This window comes from Phoca vitulina, unplaced genomic scaffold, assembly GCF_004348235.1.
Source record: "Phoca vitulina isolate PV1807 unplaced genomic scaffold, GSC_HSeal_1.0 scaffold36, whole genome shotgun sequence".
In the NCBI taxonomy this organism is placed as follows: domain Eukaryota; kingdom Metazoa; phylum Chordata; class Mammalia; order Carnivora; family Phocidae; genus Phoca; species Phoca vitulina.
In genome coordinates this window covers 17,683,457-17,704,157 of record NW_022589739.1, presented here as the reverse complement: position 1 = coordinate 17,704,157, position 20,701 = coordinate 17,683,457, and the positions used below count along the sequence as shown (strand labels likewise).

General features: G+C 42.4%; 1 protein-coding gene across 1 annotated transcript; it reads left to right on the top strand.

Moving 5' to 3' along the window:
• The first annotated feature begins 9,308 nt into the window (after positions 1–9,308).
• On the top strand, positions 9,309–19,945 carry NDUFC2 (NADH:ubiquinone oxidoreductase subunit C2). Its single transcript, XM_032427263.1, has 3 exons — positions 9,309–9,679; positions 16,889–17,032; positions 19,764–19,945. The coding sequence occupies exons 1-3, from the start codon at positions 9,511–9,513 to the stop codon at positions 19,811–19,813; spliced, it is 363 nt and encodes a 120-aa protein (XP_032283154.1). The 5' UTR covers positions 9,309–9,510; the 3' UTR covers positions 19,814–19,945.
• Positions 19,946–20,701: the final 756 nt, after the last annotated feature.

Sequence of the window (20,701 nt, the reverse complement as noted above, 5' to 3'; positions counted from 1 at the left end):
GGGGGAGACGAACCATGAGAGACTATGGACTCTGAGAAACAAACTGAGGGTTCTAGAGGGGAGGGGGTGGGGTATGGTTTAGCCTGGTGATGGGTATTAAAGAGGGCACGTACTGAATGGGATACTGGGTGTTATGCACAAACAATGAATCATGGAACACTACATCAAAAACTAATGATGTAATGTATGGTGATTAACATAACCTAATTAAAAAAAAAGAAAGAAACTCTTGAACATGGGGGCACCTGGGTGGCTCAGTCGCTAAGTGTCTGCCTTCGCCTCAGGTCATGATCCCAGGGTCCTGGGATCGAGCCCTGCATGGGCTCCCTGCTTGGCGGGAAGCCTGCTTCTCCCTCTCCCACTCCCCGTACTTCTGTTCCCTCTCTCGCTGTGTCTCTCTTTGTCAGATAAATAAATAAAATCTTTAAAAAAAAAAAAATAAAGAAAAAAAACTCTTGAACATGAAGTTAAGGAGGTAATTTATACAGAATGTCTAGAGCTTTAAAACCACACACACAGGGGTGCCTGGGTGGCTCAGTCGTTAATCGTCTGCCTTTGGCTCAGGTCATGATCCCAGGGTCCTGGGATCGAGCCCCGCATCGGGCTCCCTGCTCTGTGGGAGGCCTGCTTCTCCCTCTCCCACTCCCCCTGCTTGTGTTCCCTCTCTCACTGCGTCTCTCTCTGTCAAATAAATAAATAAAATCTTAAAAAAACACACACACGCAAAAATTGTTTTATATTATTCATGAATTCATTTATTAATGTAAATGTATTAATATGGACACTAATATACATATGGAATTTAGGATCATGGTTGCCTCTAAGAAGGAAGGAAAGAGACTGGGACTGAGGATTGAGGTCAAGAAGAATTTTAGCTCTGTACTATATTATTTACATTTTTGCAAAGGAGAATATATACAAATGTGTACATGTGTGTATAGACATCAAGAAATAATGATTTGAGGTAAATGCAACAAAATGTTACAATGGTGAAAATGTGGGTATTTGTGATATGGTTCCTTATACTTGAAAAATTTTTTTTAATTTTCTCAGTGTGAAGAAGACTTATTTTTGGACATACTTAATTTGAGATGTTTGTAAGATATCCTGGTAGAGACTCTAAGCAGGAGAATAGATGCATCATTTGAGCTCAGAAAACTGAGTTGGGCTAGAGTAATACATGTTGGAGTCATCAGTATATACATGATAATTAGGCCAAGGGAGTAGATATGTCAGCTAAGGAAAGAGAATAAATAGTAAAGAGAAGAGGACCCAGGACAAGTCTTGAGGAAATCTAACATATGCAAGCTGAAAAGAAAAAGGAAAGAGACATCAAAGGAAACTGATAAAATGAAGCCAGTGAAGCAAGAGAAAAATCAGGAGTGCATGGTGTCCTGGAAGCTAAAGGAAGAGAGTGTTCATTGAAAGGATGGAAAGGACGACTGAGTCTACTACTGTTAGGATGTTGAGTAAAATTGCTACCAATGGGTGTGGTATCATGGAGGTCATTGGTTTTCTCATTAGGGTAATTTAATTTAAGGTGAGAACAGAAAGACATTGTCATGGGTGAACAAGATTTCTTAGACAAGACACACAAAGCAAAATCTCAACGGGGGGAAATGAATAAATCTGACTACATAGAAACAGTAAATTTCATTCATGTTGAGAGTATCTGTGGAATTACTGGAAACCAACCAGTAAAAAAGATGATCAGAGGGGCACCTGGGTGGCTCAGTCGTTAAGCGTCTGCCTTCTGCTCGGGTCATGATCCCAGGGTCCTGGGATCGAGCCCCACATCGAGCCCCAAAGCGGGCTCCATATCGGGCTCCCTGCTCAGCGGGAAGCCTGCTTCTCCCTCTCCCACTCCCCTGCTTGTGTTCCCTCTCTCGCTGTCTCTCTCTCTGTCAAATAAATAAAATCTTAAAAAAAAAAAAAAAAAGATGATCCAAAAGAAAAATGAGTAAAAGATAACAATCAACTAATTCACAGAAGAGGAAGCTGGAATAGTCAATAAATATGAAAAGATATTCAACTTTACTAATAATCAAGGAAAGGCAAAACAATAATGAAATAGCATTTCTACCAATAGACTGGCAAAATCAAAGTCTGGCAATGGCAGCAGGCAAGGGTTAACGAGGATGTGGGGAAACCAACAGAATCAAGTAAAAAACTATTAGAACTAATAAGAGTTTATTTTTTTTAAGATTTTATTTATTTGAATGGGAGAACAAGTGGGGGAGGAGGAGGGACAGAGGGAGAGGGAAAAGCAGACTCCCCGCCAAGCAGGGAGCCCCACATGGGTCTCCATCCCAGGACTCTGGAATCATGACCTGAGCCGAAGGCTTATGCTTAACCAACTGAGCCACCCAGCTGCTCCTGAACTAATTAAGAGTTTAGCAAGATGCTGGACATAAGAGCAACATCCTAATTAATGATTAGAAAAGGTAATAAAATATAAGCTATCATTCCTAACGGCAAAAGAAACTATACATACCTAGAGACAAACTAATAAAAATGTGTAATCATTTTATGGAGAAAACTACAATGTTTTAATGAGGGATATAAAAAGAAAACTTGAGTGAATGGAGAAATAGATACAATGTCCATGCATGAGAAGGCTCAGCATTCTTTTATAAGATTGTATTTATTTATTTATTTATTTGAGAGAGAGCGCATGCACGAGCGGGGTGAGGAGAAGAGGGAGAGGGAGAGGGACAACCAGCCTCTGTGCTGAGCAGGGAGCCTCTCACGGGGCTTGATCTCACAACCCTGAGATCATGACCTGAGCCAAAATCAAGAGTCCAATGCTTAACTGACTGAGCCACCCAGGTGCCCCTCAGCATTTTAAATATATGATGCTCCTCACATTAGTTTATAAATTCATTACAGTTCCAACCAGTACCCCCGATGAGATTTTCCAGGGAATTTGACAAGGTGATTTTAAAATCATGAGGAATAATAGAACTGTACAAGTAGTAGTAATAACTGCTGACATTTATTGTGAGCTAGCTTTTGAAAAAACAATGTGGGGGACACACCCTACCAGATATAAAAGAATATTACAAAGTTGTAGTTATTAGTGTGATATAGGTACAGTATTTGGCAAAGAAATATGTGAAACAAAATAGAGTTCAGAAACAGACCATAGCTGTTAACCCACCCTTCTGTGGTAATCATTTCACAATATACATGTGTATGAAATCATCACATTTTACACCTTCAATTTGTATATGCTATATTGCAATAATATTGCCGCAACTCTGGACATTTTTTTTTATTTAAAAGAAAAGTAAATCGGGTGCCTGGGTGGCTCAGTCGGTTAAGCGACTGCCTTCGGCTCAGGTCATGATCCTGGAGTCCCAGGATCGAGTCCCGCATCGGGCTCCCTGCTCAGCGAGGAGTCTGCTTCTCCCTCTGACCCTCCTCCCTCTCATGCTCTCTGTCTCTCACTCTCTCTCTCACAAATAAATAAATAAAATCTTTAAAAAAAAAAAAAAGAAAAGTAAATCGACCATAGCGTTTCTGAGAGTGTGATGTATATTGGAGTTGATTATTGGTGGGGAAATGATGAACTATTTAATACATGGTGTTGGGTCAGTTCTCATATGTAACATTCCACACACACAACACAAAAATAAAATCCAAATGGATTAAAGATTTAAACATGAAAGACTAAAACTTGGGAAGAAAATATAGGATCATGTCTTTATGATCATGGAATAAAGGTTTCTTAAACAATATGAAAAACCCAGACCATAGAGAAAGATTGATATATTTGACTAAATCAATACTTTAAACCTCTATATTACAAAAAAAAAAAATCTTCCATAAATAATGTTCAAAGGCAAGCAACAGATCTGGAAAAGATATCTGCCACATATGTAACAAGGGATTAGCATCAGAATAGATAAAAGAATTTCTACAAATCAATAAATAAAAGACAATTCAAAAGAAAAAAATGGGCGGGGCGCCTGGGTGGCTCAGTCTGTTAAATGTCTGCCTTCAGCTCAGGTCATGATCTCAGGGTCCTGGGTTCAAGCCCCAGGTTGGGCTCCCTGCTCAGGGGGGAGTCTCCTTCTCCCTCTCCCTCTGCTCCACCCCACTCGTACTCTCACCCTCCCAAATAAATTAAATCTTTTAAAAAATGTATTTAAGAAAAAAATGGGGGTGCCTGGGTGGCTCAGTCAGTTAAGCATCCAACTCTTGATCTCAGCTCAGGTGTTGATCTCAGGGGCCTGAGTTTAGGCCCCAAGGTGGGCTCCATGCTGGGCATGGGGCCTAAAATAAAAAAAAAAAAGGAAGTGAGGGAGAGAGGGAGAGAGGGACAGAGAGAAAGGAAGGAAGGAAGGAAGAAAAGAAAGAAAGAAAGAAAAGGAAAGAAGGAAGGAAGGAAGGAAGGAAGGAAGGAAGGAAGGGATTGAGCCCCTCATCAAAGGAGATATTTGCTTCTCCTTTTCCCACTCCCCCTGCTTGTGTTCCTGCTTTCACTCTCTCTCTCTCTCTGTCAAAGCTAGGGGGAGGAGGGAAAAGGAATTAGTGTTTAATTGGTATAGAATTTCAGTTTTGCAGATGAAGTTCTAGAGATATGTTGCACTACAATGTGAATATACTTAACACTAGTGAAAGAAAGAAAGAAAGAAAGAAAGAAAGAAAGAAAGAAAGAAAGAAAGAAAGAAAGAAAGAAAGAAGAAAGTATTATTGATACCACATTGCCAAAATAATCTTTAAAAAGAAAGTTGGAGACCTCACACTTTCTGATTTCAAAACATATTACAAAATAATAGTAATCAAAATGGCCATTTGTCTACAACCTGATTTTTAAATGGTCAAAGGACGTGAATAGACAATTCTCCAAAGAAGATACACATACGGCCAACATGTTGGTATATGAAAAGAAGCTCAACATCACTAATCATAAGAGAAATGCAAACCAAAACCACAACGACTGCCTGCTCTGCCTGCTTGTGCTCTCTCTCTATCTCTCTGTCAGATAAATAAACTCTTAAAAAAAAAAAAACCCACAATCTCACACTTAATAGGATGGCCATTATCAAAAGAAGAGAAAGCAACAAGTATTGGCAAGGATGTGGAGAACTTGGAACCCGTAGGCACTGTGAGAATGTAAAATGGTGTAGCCATTATGGAAAACAGTATAGAGGTTCCTCAGAAAAATAAAAAATAGAATTACCATATGATTCAGCCATCCCACTTCTGGGTATATATCTAAAAGAATTCAAAGCAGGACTTAGGATATTTGCATACCTGTCTTCATTGCAGCGCTACTCATAGTAGGTAAAGAGGTGGAAGCAACCCAAATGTCCATTGACAGATGAACAGATAAAGAAAATGTAGGAGGAGGGACGCCTGGGTGGTTCAGTGGGTTAAGCATCAGCCTTCAGCTCAGGGTCCTGGGATCGCCCCGCATGGGGCTCCCTGCTCAGCGGGGAGTCTGCTTCTCCCTCTCCCTCTGCCTGCCGCTCCCCCTGCTGTGCTCTCTTGCTCTCTCTCTCTGGCAAATAAATAAATAAAATCTTAAAAAAAAAAAAGAAAGAAAGAACAGAAAAGAAAAGAAAAGAAATAAAGAAAATGTAGGAGGCACCTGGGTGGTTCAATCAGTTAAGCATCAGACCCTTGATTTTAGCTCAGGTCATGATCTCAGGGTTGTGAGATCAAGGCCTGTGTGGGACTCCGCGCTCAGCCGGGAGTCTGCTTCTCTCCCTCTGCCTCTCCCCCAGCTTGTGCAGTGCTCACTCTCTCTCTCAAATAAATAAATAAATATTTTTAAAAATCTTTAAAAAAAAATCTTGTAGGGGCACCTGGGTGGCTCAGTCGTTAAGCGGCTGCCTTCGGCTCAGGTCATGGTCCCAGGGTCCTGGGATTGAGCCCCTCATCGGGCTCCCTGCTCCGTGGGGGGCCTGCTTCTCCCTCTCCCACTCCCCCTGCTTGGGTTCACTCTCTCACTGTGTCTCTCTCTGTCAAATAAATTAAAAAAAACTTTAAAAAAAATCTTGTAGTATATGTATTTTGTGATGGAATATTATGTAGCCTCAAAAAGGAAGAAAATCCTGTCACATGCAATGACATGGGTTAACCTCAATGACATCATAGTAAGTGAAATAAGCCAGTCATGAAAGGACAAATATTGTATAATTCCACACATAGGAAGTATCTACAGAGTTCAGAATCATAGAAACAGAAAGTAGAGGGGTGGTTGCTAAAGCTAGGGGGAGGAGGGAAAAGGAATTAGTGTTTAATTGGTATAGAATTTCAGTTTTGCAGATGAAGTTCTAGAGATATGTTGCACTACAATGTGAATATACTTAACACTAGTGAACAATACACTTAAAAATGGTTAAGATGGCTGGGGTGCCTGGGTGGCTCAGTCGTTAAGCGTCTGCCTTCGGCTCAGGTCATGATCCCAGGGTCCTGGGATCAAGCCCCGCATCTGGCTCCCTGCTTAGCAGGAAGCCTGCTTCTCCTTTTCCCACTCCCCCTGCTTGTGTTCCTGCTTTCACTCTCTCTCTCTCTGTCAAATAAATAAATAAAATCTTTAAAAAAAAAAAAATGGTTAAGATGGTAAATTTAATGTTATGTATTTTTTACCATAATGAAAAGCTAAAATTTTAATTTAGCAATATAAATTTATTATTACATTAAAGATACCATAAATCCAAAAGTGTGTAAAATGCATATGTAAAGTTAAAAATAATAAAATGTACACCCATATACCCATGACACAGCTTAGAAAGAGAATAGTATTAATATCTTAAAGGCCTTCTATGTGCTTTTCCTTCCCCAGAGATAACTATTCTGAACATCTATGTTAATCCTTCTCTTGCTTTTCCTTCCAGTTTTACCACTAATATGTGTATCTCTAACCAATGTATTTTTGCTTAATATTGAACTTTATATAAATGTAATTATATATTCCCCTGTTGTTCCTTTATCGTTCATTCGTTTTAACATGACTCTCTTTTTTGAGATTCATCATACTAATGCATATATACACCTTTCTATGAAAATACCACAATTTATTTTCTGTTCTGTTCTTAATGGACATTTAAGATGTTTCCAGTTTGGGAGTATTACAAATGGCTATTCCTCCTGTGAATATTCTTGTACATCTCCTAATCCTGGTACATGTATGCAAAAGTTTCTCTGGACAGCAGAGTATAGGCTTAGAGTATAGACTTTCAAGGAATTGAGAACAATCTAAATATCCATCAAAAAGGTAATGATTAAATAAAATATGACATATTTATGTGATGGAATATTATACAGTAGTCAAAAGGAATGAATCATTACATTGAAAGATAAAAGTGAGAGAATAGAGGTGCAATGAATTATACTATTCAGGTAAAAAGAAATTAAAAACACACATAACACAATACTAAATATATATAAAAATATAAAAAATGAACTGGAAGTATATACACTAAACTCATTATAATTGTTCTCTGGGAAAGCAAGGAAAGGGGAATTCAGCTATATCTACAGTGTTTTATTTCCTTTTAAAAAAAGGTTAAAAATAAATATGACAAGGGGCACCTGGGTGGCTCAGTGGGTTAAACGCCTACCTTCGGCTCAGGTCATGATCCCTGAGTCCCACGATCGAGCCCTGCATCAGGCTCCCTGCACCTCGGGGAGTCTGCTTCTCCCTCTTCCATTCCCACTGCTTGTGCTTTCTCTCTGTCAAATAAATAAATAAATCTTTAAAAAAATAAAATAAATATGACAAAATATTAATAGTTGTTAATTCGAGGTGATAAAATATGGGTATTTGTTATCTTGTTCTTTGTAATTTTTTTAAGTTTTGTTCAAAAAAAAAAAAAAGTCCCAAATTGGACTCAGAAGAATGTGGGGGAGAAGAATGTGTAAACATCATTTAAATATTTTTAAGTGTTTGCCTAAGAGTTCATCTAGTATTCAAAATAATCTTACTGTGGAAAATTTTTAGTGGTTTTCCTTCTTTTGATGTAATTTTAAAATAAACACTGTGGGTTTTTTTTTTTTTTTTTTATTGCAGAACAGCTTTTTTATATGTCATACTATTTCCATAGGACAGATTCCCAGCCCTGTAATTACTGGATCAAAGAACGTGAAACTTCAAAACATTTGCTGCGCTCCAGGAAACTCCCAATATACATTACTTCAGGAAATCCTAACTTGAAATATTATAGATCTGGGAGTGCTTTTTATAGGCACAAAAAGTCCATCCTTTAATCACTCTCTCTCTCTCTTTTAATATGTTTTAAAGATTTTATTTATTTATTCATAAGACAGAGAGAGAGAGGCAGAGGGAGAAGCAGGCTCCCCGCTGAGCAGGGAGCCCCCATGTGGGACTCGAACCCAGGACTCTGGGATCATGACCTGAGTGGAAGGCAGATGCTTGACCATCTGAGCCACCCAAGCGCCCTTTTTTAAATATTTTATTTATTTATTTGACAGAGAGAGAGCACAAGCAGGGAGAACAGCAGAGGGGGAGGGAGAAGCAGGCTCCCCGGGGAGCCAACCGGCTGAGCCATCCAGCGGGTTCCCCCCCATCCTTTAACCTCTCTTAACTGATATTTAATTCTACTACTTTGGAGCTCAATACCTTTCATACATATACCTTTGCATTAACCTCTGGTTTGATCAGCATTCATCCAGGTAAAATGTTGATCTCACTAATAAACACATCTTCACACAAATCAGAAAGGGTTTTCTAAAGAGAGCCGTTCAAATATAGAAGCTCCTCATTACTGGAGGCAGGTGAGCAAAGACTGGACAGTTACTTGGCAGAAAATTATAAATTCCTTCTTTCTTTTATTCCTCAAACCTTTAGGTTACAGCTTTTCCTTCTGCCACGTGCGAGGACCTGAAGACCCAGAGGTGAAACATTTTAGGGTGCTGCCATCCAGGCTAAATATCAAGAATTTGGCTAAATGATCAGGTCCTGGTGTCCTCTGAATTCTTTGTTGCTGGCTGGACCTTAATTTTAGGTTCTGGAAGGTGTGCCTGTGAACGATGGGAAACCCAGGAAATGCAAACTAGCTTTTATGAGATTTCGATTAATTACGTTTCTTAGAACAATCTATCAAGCCTACCTGAGGGTGCTGGATACACAGAGAAATGCTGGAAGAAGAACCATTCAGGGTCAGGGGAGGGAGAGGCAATTCCTGGTGGGGGAGGTTGAGCGAAAAAAAAGCAGTATCTACTAGTTTTCTTCCAGTTTTGCTCAATTCGTGTACCCGTGACCCCACGGCATCAAGCCCCCAAACCCTACCTGCCAGAATTAGCGGGGGCAGGAGCTGGAGCGGGGTGGGCCATTTAGTATCCCGGAACCTCGTGCGCCGGGTCCCGGCAGCAGCGTGCTGCGGGAAGTGTGTGCGCTGTGCACCGCCCTGCGCCATGCCCTTCAGCGGCGTTCTCGGAGGAGAAAGCTCGCGGCGTGCGCCCAGGCAGTGGTCCTGGTGGTTTTCTTTGTAATTGGCGGTCCGAGGCCAGGCCTCAAGTGGGAACGGCGTCACCATGATGAGCGGAAGGCCGGGCCGAGTGCCCTTACAGTTCTTGCCGGATGAGGCCCGGAGCCTTCCCCCGCCCAAGCTGACCGACCCGCGGCTCGCCTACATCGGCTTCTTGGGCTACTGTTCCGGCCTGCTTGATAACGCGATCCGGCGGAGGCCGGTGGTGTCTGCGGGTGAGGGCTGCGCGGGCTGGGTCGGCTGGGAGGAGAGGGGGTCGCGGGGCTGCGGGCCGGTTCCCCCATAGGCTGTCCAAGGTGCTTTCGTTTTTCCGGGCCTTTTCACCTAGCAGGCCCCGCCTCGCCTCCCTGGGGCATCTGCGTCCCGTGAGCTCTTCAGAACCCGGTAGGGCCAAAGTGTCATTTGGCACTTCGGGAAACTGAGGTCATTGAAACCCACGAACCCACAAGTGAGTCTGTGAAGGACCCGGGACCGGACTGCCGGCTCCTCTCTCGGTTCGCGCTGTGGTGTGTGCAAAAATGAGCGTATAATCTGTGCCATGCACTACTGACATTACGTGCATTGTAGTCTTTATCCTCAAAATCCTTTTTGGGGAATGAAGAAACAGAGATTTAGAGGGGTTAACGCATCTTGCCCAAGGTCATATGGCTATGAAGTAGCAAGCCTGTTTTTAGACCTCACATACATATTCAAAGTCAGTGCTTCTCAAACTTAACTGTGCATACTAATAACCTGGGGATCTTGTTAAAATGTGGATTCTGATTCAGAAGGTCTGGGAAGAAGCCTTCTGTTAACAAGCTCCCAGATACTGCTGGTCTGGGGACCCCCCCCCCCCACTTTGAGTAGGAGAGGCTGAATCTCTGGGCTGTATTCATTCTAATCTATCTATCTATCCGTTCATTTATTATTTACTTATTTAAGAGAGAGAGAGCACGAGCGGGGAGGAGAGGGAGAAGCAGGCTCCCTGCTCAGCGGAGAGGCAGAGCTGGATCCCACAACCCCAGGATCATGACCTGAGCTGAAGGCAGCAGAGGCTTAACCGACTGAGCCACCCAGGTGCCCCTGGGCTGTATTTTCTAGTAGTGTGTCAGTGGTCTTCTGTCAGATAATAGCTGACATGGTAGCTGTGCTAAGGGCAATGGATTTCCAAAGGGAGAACAGGAGGGAAGCTTTGGAAGAGGTGTCTTTGAACTTAGCTTTGATTTATCAGGCAAATACTAGAAGAGAGCCTTCCAAGCCCATGGGAGGCTAGTGGAAGTAAATGGAGACAAGGGCCTCTGAGCCTAGAAGAGTTTCATGATTGAGTGTGCAGGGTAGGGTGATAAGGCTAAGGAGGAGATTTAGGTAGATAATGGCAATTTATTCTCTAGGCAGACAGGAAACCTTTTTAGCTTTTGAGAGTTGTTGGGGGGGTGGTGCAGAGTGGAGAGATGCAGTAATCAGGCATTGTGTTTTTTTGTTTGTTTTTTTTAAGTAGGCTCCATGCCCAGTGTGGGGCTTGAACTCACCTTGAGATCAAGAGTCAGATGCTCTACCGACTGGTCCAGCTGGGCACCCCCAGGCCTTGTGTTTTATTTTTTATTTATTTATTTTTAGAGAGAGAGCAACCTCCGAGATCATGACCTGAGCTGAAATCAAATATCAGACACTTAACTGACTGAGCCACCCAGGTACCCCTGGGCCTTATGTTTTATTTTTTTGTTTTATTTTTTTAAAGATTTTATTTATCCACTTGTCAGAGAGAGAGAGACCACACAAGCAGGGGGAGCAACAGGCAGAGGGAGAAGCAGGCTCCCCACTGAGCAAGGAGCCCAATGCAGGACTCGATCCCAGGACCCTGGGATCACGACCCCAGCCAAAAGCAGATGCTTAACCGACTGAGCCACCCAGGCGCCGCTGGGGGCCTTATGTTTTAAAAGGAAGGTCAACTTGGGGTGCCTGGGTGGCTGCTCAGATCATGATCTCAGGGTTGTGAGATTGAGCCCCACGCCCGGCTCCCTGCCCAATGAGGAATCTGCTTGAGATTCTCTCTCCCTCTGTTGTGTCTCCCCCCCCATCCCGCTCTCGCACACGAGTGCTCTCTCTCTCTCTCAAATAAATAAATCTTTAAAAAGGGGGGGTCAGCTTTGTCAATGCAAAGCACTGATTGGAGCCAAGGTGCTCAGTTAAGAAGAAAGCTAATACAGTGGTTCGGGCAACCGGGAATCACCTCACTTGTGCCTCTTTTTGCCACCTTCCTGCTCTGTGTCATGCCTGAAGGCCAGCTCCCAGCTCACCAAATCTCAGCATTTCCAGTGCTCAAATAGTGTTGAAATCCCATCTCCCTTGGATATGACCCCTCTCCACAGAAAGGAGTGATCTGTGTCTACTTTTGTCTTTAGGAAGATGAGGTTTTCTCCCTTTTCATCACCACTCCACATTTCCCCAAGCCTGTCATTTGTTGTAAGGAAAGAACTCCACTTTGGAACTAAATGGCCTTGCTCCACTGTCTCCTATCTGTGTCGGCTTGGGCAAGTTACTTGGTCAAGCCATTCAGAGGCAAAAAGTATCTTCATCTCTAAAATGAGAATAATTGGGGCGCTTGGGTGGCACAGTTGGTTAAGCATCTGACTCTTGGTTTTGGCTCAGGTCGTGATATTGGGGTTGTGACCTCAGGGTTGTGAGATGGAGTGCCTTGTGGGGTGGAGTCTTCTCAAGACTCTCCCCCTCTGCCCTCCATCTCCCCCACCCGTGCTCGCTTGCTTGCTCTGTCTTGCTCTTGGTCTCTAAATAAATCTTTTTTTTTAATTAACATATAATGTATTTGTTTCAGGGGTATAGGTCTGTGATTCATCAGTCTTACAAAATTCACAGTGCTCATCATAGCACATACCCTCCCCAATGTCCATCACCCAGCCACCCCATCCCTCCCACCCCACTCCACTCCAGCAACCCTCAGTTTGTTTCCTGAGATTAAGAGTCTCTTATGGTTTGTCTCTCTCTCTGGTTTCATCTTGTTTTCATTTTTCCCTCCCTTCTCCCATGATCCTCTGTCTTATTTCTCAAATTCCTCGTATCAGTGAGATATGATAACTGTCTTTCTCTGATTGACTTATTTCACTTAGCATAATACCTTCTAGTTCCATCCACGGCATTGCAAATGGCAAGATTTTGGGTTTTTTGATGGCTGCATAATATTCCATTGTATATTTATGCCACATCCTCTTTATCCGTTTATCTGTTGATGGACATCTGGGCTCTTTCCATAGTTTGGCTATTGTGGACATTGTTGCTATAAACATTGAGGTGCATGTGCCCCTTCAGATCACTACATTTGTATCTTTGGGGTAAATACCCAGTAGTGCAATTGCTGGGTCGTAGGGTAGCTCTATTTTCAACTTTTTGAGGAACCTCCATACTGGTTTTAAGAGTGGCTGCACCAGCTTGCATTCCCACCGACAGTGTAGGTTCCCCTTTCTCCGCATCCTCGCCAACATCTGTCGTTTCCTGACTTGTTAATTTTAGCCATTCTGACTGGTGTGAGGTGGTATCTCATTAAGGTTTTGATTTCTATTTCCCTGATGCCGAGTGATGTTGAGCACTTTTTCATGTGTCTGTTGGCCATCAAATAAATAAATCTTTAAAAAAAAATGAGAATAATTAGTCTTTGCGTATTTGTTGTGAGACTTAAGTGAGATTCTATAGATAAAATGCCTGGCACACAGAAGGTGCTGGACAAAGTTTCCATTTCTTAGCTGTTGTTACGCAAACAGTTTACAGTATGTTTGTTCAACATTTACTGAGCTCTTTTCTCTGTGCCAGGCAGTGTTACATACCAGGTATATGGGGTGAAGAATAGCATCCCTGACCTTGAAGAGCTCTTAGTCGAGTCAGAGAGACAAGTAAACAGTCCATTATGGGTCTAGGTATGACAGAGAATGTATTTTCATAGAAGTAGGTGAGCAGTGAGCACTTTGGGAGCACAAAGGAGGTACAGGTTGAATCGAGACTGTTCCAGGGGAAGAGCATAGTAGTCAAGAGCACATGATTTTAGGTTTGACACCACCTCCATCCTACTAGCCATTTGATTCTGGGGAAGTTATTTATCTCCATGAGTGTTCGTTTCCTTCTCTATGAAATAGGGATGCTATCTCCCTCCGTGTGTTTGTGCGAACTGAATGAGATGATGTATAAAGCCCTTAATCTAGGGCTCGGGGCCAGAGTTCCTGAGTTCCCTGGGTGTCCCTAAGTTGCTGTGGAATATTTAGGTCTTGGTATGGTATCTAAATGTAGTCCACAAAATTAAATATATTTATTGATTTCTAGTTTTTTTTATTGATTTCTAGTTTAATATATCAGTAATTTATGGTGTTCTGCAAAGAGCACCATGGTTTCCAAGTTTAGAGTCACTTAATAAAGAAAGGGAAAATGATTGTGGAGGGGTTGTGGATGTGGTGGGAGGGAGACCACCACTGAGAGGCAGGGAAGAGGTTAGGGAAAGGCGGACAAGGTAAGAGGCCATACCAAGCCTTTAGGGCTGGGACAGTGACATCATCATCTGAAACATTCAGGAAGTCTTCTGTGAGGGATATGGGTAAGCACAGAGAGTCTGGGTCTTTGTGTAGTCCAGTGGCACACAGTAGAACCCAGCACACTTTGGTTTGCTGTATTGCAGGTGGCCCATTAGGGGAACCGATGGCTGTTAGGGGTAAAGGAGAATGCAAAAGAGTCTGGGCCCTGTCCAGTCCCAGATCATAGTAATATTTTGCATTTTTATTGTTTTACACATTTTTCCAAAATATTTTTACACGTATTTTCTTTTGGTTTACGTAACACTGCTGTAAGAATGATATGATAGGTATTCTTTGTTTAAAGGTAGTAAATTGACTTGCCCAAGGCCATTTATCCATTTATTAAAATTTATTAAGTGCTATCTGTGTTCTGGTACACAAAGATGAATTAAGCATTGGCTTTGCGTGGTAGTAGATGGAAATAATTTCTATAGCAGTTTACATATTAATTGAGAAGCATTCATTCTGTTAACCCCATTAAGGAACGTTCTGGGAAGACTTCTTAGCAGAGGTGATGTCTGAATTGAATCTTGAGGAGGTCTCCGGGCAGAGACATAACCGGTGGGTGGCATAAAAAAGCATGAAGGAGTCTAATTTGCATGAGGAATTAGAAGTAGTTCAGCACTGCTGGAGCACAGTGTGCAGATCGGGGAGTGTAGATGAAGACGAAGAGTCAACTCGTGAAGGGCCTGGGAGGTCATCATCTAACAGCTTGGTCTCCTGTTGGGTATAGTTGAAGAACAAGGGGCTGACAAGCTAGGTTTGTATTTTAGTAAAAATTCCTCTAGTGACAGGGTAAAGGCTGGGATAAGTGTGGAATGGAAAATGAGATGGAAGAGAGAGCAGTTAGTGTGAGAGATGAGTTCCCTGAAGTGAGGCAAGGAAATATTTATAAGGACTTGACAGGACTCAGTGACTGGATGGGGGGGATGAGGGTAAAAAAAAAAAAAAAGGATGATTACTGTATTTATTTCCCAGGACTTGACTTCCTGTGTGAATGGTCTTATCATTCTCTGAATTAAGAAGAGGTATGAATAGGAAGAAAGGAAGTTCATTTGGGGGGTATTCACGGGAACATACATGTCAAACATTTGGATATATCTGTTATTCAGCATGGGTGTCTAAGTTGAACACACTTGCAGGTCACCAGTATATGGACGGAAGATAAAACTATAGGAATAAATGAGTTCTTCAAAGGAATACGTGTGGGATAAGAAGAGGGCTGGGGAAAGAATTCTGGGCATAGCTAGAAAATCAAACTTGTCCGCTCCTTCTGGGCCTCCCCACTCCTCCTGGGCCTCATGATCCCTTTAGCTCGCAGTCCTGCCCCTGTCACCCGTCAGAGCTCCTCTGGGATCTGCAAGGGAGAAGACACCTGGAATGAGCTTCCGTGTGGTCGGAGCCTGCCTTCTGCTTGGGCGCCATGCGTCAGGCTGGTGTGCACTTAATCTGCCTCTGCCCCCCGCCCTCCCAGAGCACATCTGAATACAGCCCCCTGAGGAGGAGCCTGTCCTGGCTCCAGGGGCCCACATGCCACTGTGCTCCAAACCCCCACCCCATCTCTGCCTGGGCCTCCCTTGTCGGGGACTTGGGCTGAGCCCCCAGACAGCGCCATGCGAGACCCTTGGCCTGCCCCACCACCCAGACCAGAGTGCCTGGATGCCCCCCACTCCCACTCGACATGGTTCCCACACACTGGTCTCTGGGCCATTCAGGGGATGCCCTTTGTGGACATGCAGAATTTCTATGAATATAGTTTTTTGTAAACATTTTGTAACAATTTGGGTTTCATAGGAACTGTGTTACTTGCCAATCATTCTAGGCTGATGTAAATAACTTTCCAAACAAATCTGATTATTTTCCTTTTTAAGACACTGTGATATATTAAAGTGCACAGTTTGCTGTATGAAGTAATATGGTTTTAAATTTTAAATAAATGTTTCTAGGGAAAAAAAAATCAAACTTGTAGTTAGCCTTTTTAAAAAGATGCTTCTCTGTATAAAGTTCAGACCTTTGGATCTCCCCTTCAGAATTTAAATTTTGGCTTTCCCTAGGTCACATGACTTGATCCTCCCTAGTCTCATTATTATAGGATGATTTTTTTAAATATAGTTTTTGAATAGGTAATTCATACACATGGTACAAAGTTTAGAAGTTAAAAAGAGAATTGATTTTTTGTAGAGTAGCTGGCTGCTTTGGTAACCAATAAATATGCCAATATAAATTGGTATATGGAGACAAACCAAATTGCTTTTCAAGCATAGTAAAGGACTTCATCTCTGTCACATCACATCCTGAACAGGTCCTGGAATACAAGTTAGTTTAGGTTTTCAGGATTTTGTAGTAATCCAACTTTTCTCCTAAGGAAATTTATAAAACCTGAATTTAAAAAAATCTTGGGTTCCATTAATAGTTATGTTTGTAGATTTATTTATTATTTTTTTTTCTTTTTTTTAAAGATTTTATTTATTTATTTGAGAGAGAGAATGAGAGAGAGAGAGAGAGAGCACATGGGGGGGAGGGTCAGAGGGAGAAGCAGACTCCCTGCTGAGCAGGGAGCCCGATGTGGGATTCGATCCTGGGACTCCAGGATCATGACCTGAGCCGAAGGCAGTCGCTTAACCAACTGAGCCACCCAGGCACCCCCTATGTTTGTAGATTTAATGTTGCTTTTCATAATTGCCAGATTTCTTTAGGAAGATATATCAAGGTCAAGGCTGTTTTTTTCAAAAGAGCCATGTAGAAGAGCCTTTTTTTTTTTTTAAAGAATGATAGAAGAAATAACAATAAATTGTATGTCTGAACTGCAGAACTGATTTTAAATATACATTGACTAATTTTTGCTTTCTTTGGGATTTGTCATTTGAATTTTAGGTTTGCATCGCCAGCTCCTATATGTTACTTCCTTTGTCTTTATTGGATATTATCTTTTAAAACGCCAAGACTATATGTATGCTGTGAAGGACCATGATATGTTTGCTTATGTAAAATCACATCCAGAGGATTTTCCTGAAAAAGGTATTTCAAGTTAACTGTAGCGAACCTCTTTCTTTTTTTTTAATTTTTTAAAATTTTAATTAATTTATTTATTTTAAGATTTTATTTATTTATTTGTCAGCACACAAGCAGGGGGAGCAGCAGCAGAGGGAGAAGAGGGAGAAGCAGGCTTCCTGCCACGCAGGGAGCCCGATGCGGGACTCGATCCCAGGACCCTGGGATCATGACCTGAGCCGAAGGCAGACATTTAACCAACTGAGCCACCCAAGCGTCCCTTTTTTTTTTTTTTAAGTGTTTATGTATTTATTTGAGAGAGAATGAGAGAGCGAGCACAAGGGTGGAGAGGGAGAAAGGGAGAGGGAGAAGGAGAGAAGCAGATTCCCCGCTGAGCACAGGGCCCAATGTGGGGCTCAATCCCAGGACCCTGAGATCATGACCTGAGCCGAAATCAGGAGTCAGGCTTAACTGACTGAGCCACCGAGGCGCTCCTCATTAATCTTACAGCTGCCTGTGGCTTCAGGTACCTTCAATATTCTGGGGCTCCCTATCTTTGCCTATCAACTAGAATTCTCTTGAATTTGTATATCCAGTTTCTGGCCAAGTACCTCTGTGTCCGTCAGGCAGCAAACAGAATTTATGTACCCTCTGCCTGTGCAGACTTCCTGTTCTGTGTTCTGCTCCAGAGAGTGGCACTACTGTCCACCTCGCTCCTCCAGCCAGAAGCCCGGGAAGCATCTTCCAGTCTTTCTTTGAATTCTCATTCGTCTTCAAGTCTTGCTGTTCTACTTCCTAAGTATTTTTCAATTCTAAACCTCCATCCCTCTCCCATTGCCACTCCCCCAGTCCATGCCCTGATAATCTCTTGCTTTTGCACTAGCCTTCATTTCACCTCTGCCTTCAACCTTACTGAAGATCAGGCCTCTGGATAAATGTGGATATGCCTAAAAGGGATTGCTTACAGTAGCTGCCCATTGCCTTTAGGATAAAATCCAGACTCTGAGGAGGGCTTATTTCCCCAGGCTGAGCTAATTGTCTGCTAGAAGGACTTTGCCCATGCCTTTTATCCAGCACGTGACATGCACATGTCTGTTCCCTCACTAGACTATAAATTCATCTTTGTTTCCCCAGCCTCCAGTACAGAGCCTCTGCTAGTAAGCAATAAATAATAGCTGACCTGATCTACACAGAACCCTGCATTTGGGGCGCCTGGGTGGCTCAGTCGGTAAGCGTCTGCCTTGGGCTCAGGTCATGAACCCAGACTCCTGGAATTGAGCCCCATGTCGGGTTCCCTCCTAAGCGGGGAGCCTGCTTCTCCCTCTCCTCCCTGTTCATGCTCTCTCTTGCTATCTCTGTCGCTGTCTCTCTCAAATAAATAAAATTTTAAAAAAGTAAAAGATTAAAAAAAAAAAAACCTGCCTCATGAAACACTGTGTCCTGAACTTGCTGTGTATCACTTTGTACACCCTGTACCTTCTTTCTTTTTTTTTTTTAAAGATTTTATTTATTTGACAGAGAGAGAGACAGTGGGAGAGGGAACACAAGCAGGGGGAGCGGGAGAGGGAGAAGCAGGCTTCCCGCTGAGCAGGGAGCCCGATGCGGGGCTCGATCCCAGGACCCTGGGATCATGACCTGAGCCGAAGGCAGACACTTAACGACTTAGCCACCCAGGCGCCCCCACCCTGTACCTTCTTGATCCTCCTCTTGTTCCATCTTTACCTGTCCACTGAGCGAATCCCAGATTGAGAGTCATATCATCTTAAAGAAGCCCTGGCCCAGCGACAAACAGGAATTTCCTCAGCACACTCTACTTACTGCTCTTCAACTATAAATTTGATTGTAATATAACTCTTTTATTGTTTGTATTTTACATATATACACATAATACAGATGTGCACATATGTGAGTGAGTGAATGAATGAATGAATGCAGAAAATTTTTGAACCTGTAAATATATAGATTTTAAAAAGATTTTCCTATTCATATAAATGTAATATTAAGCATTTAAGTTTCATTATATGGAATGATGGTCTCTAAGGTCCTGTTTAGCTCTAAAATTTTATTATTTAATATTCCCATAGCCTTCAGTCACATATGTGATGTTTATGGTGGATCAAAAAGGTACAGCTTTTTTTTTTTTTTTTTTTTTACCAACGAAGAGTTCAAAGACTAGAGTACAAAGCCGTGAATACTGGATGTATCAGGGACGGGGAATACTCAAAACTGCTGGGTGTTAGAGTTGGAATCTTGGGAATATTGATTCCTAAGAGTGAGACCCAGTGGCGGAGCGGTCCTCAGTCCCCGGCCTCTGGCTTCTAGCCTCCTCTGTGCACTGGCTCCCTCTGTCGGCACGAGCTCGTGTCGCCTCACAGCCTCGTTCAGTCTCTGAGCGGCACGTGAGTGGCAGGTGTGCCAGCAGGGACCTGGAGCTTGACCACCTTGACTCCCAGCCCTCCCGGCTGACCTGTGCCCCTCCCTGTTCATTCCTGCCTTTACCCCTTCAGCCAGGACCCCCGGCAGCACTTTGCCCCTCCAAGCAGCCATCTGGATGTCACCACAGATTCTTTCAAAGTTATCCTTCATCTGGTGAAACGGAATGTCTCGGTGGTTGCCAAACTATGGTTGAGGACAAGAACATAAGGAAATTCTTAGGAGTTTATGTCTATAAAAATATTAAGTGTTAATTTTTCTTTAGGAAATATGATTTCTGAAACATAATTTAAAAATAAATTTTTTGTGATCTTTCCCTTTATAGAAAAGAAAACTTACAGTGAATTTCTTGAAGAATTCCATCCAGTGCGTTGAAGTCTCCAAAATGCTTACTTGGGTTTCACAGATAGCAGTTATTTCTGAATTTTGTGGAACATGTTTCCATGATATCTGAAGTTTATGTTAATCTGTATGTTAACACCTTATGATTAAAATGGTCATCATGAACACTCTGACTTCATTTTTGTCATAAGAAAAATAATTCATCAGAGAATGATCAGTTTCCATTCACCCAATTTTAAGAAGACATCTGACAGATTTAAAGTGGGGAGTTTAGCTCCGAGTTGGCAAGCAATAGCCTGTGAGCCAAATCTTGTCTGTTGCCAGTAGGTTTTATTGGAACACATCCATGCTTGTCTGTTTACATGTCAATGGCTGCTTCCATGCTACAAGGGTAGAGTTGAGTGGTTGTGACAGAGACCTTATGGCCTGCAAAGCTGGAAATATTTAATATATGGTTCATTACAGAAAAGGTTTGCCTGTTCTGGTTCTAGTAGAAAGCGAAACAAAGCAAGCCAGATTATGGAGGGTTTTCTGAATCGTGCAGAATAATCTGGACTTGATCCTGTAGGTGGTGGGAAGTCACTAAAGGGTTTTAGTGGAATGACATGGTCAGGTTTGTATTTTTGAGCTCTCTGCAACAATCAGTATAGAGGGTGGTTTAGAAGGAGAAGGCTCAGGACCAGGAAAACAGAAGACTGATACTGCAGAGGGGACTTTGCTTGTACTGGATCACCCTGGAGAAAGTGGGCTCAGCAGCTAACACTGTCTACAGCTACACTTGGTGCCATTAAAAGGAAAAACCCCCACCTACCTGCAATAAACTTACTCTTAATGACTTTTTGAGTCCAAATGTTTGTCCAAAAAGTTTCCAAGCTCAGATTTTATAATCAGGTTAGTTTTGGGAGATCTGTAAGATTATTT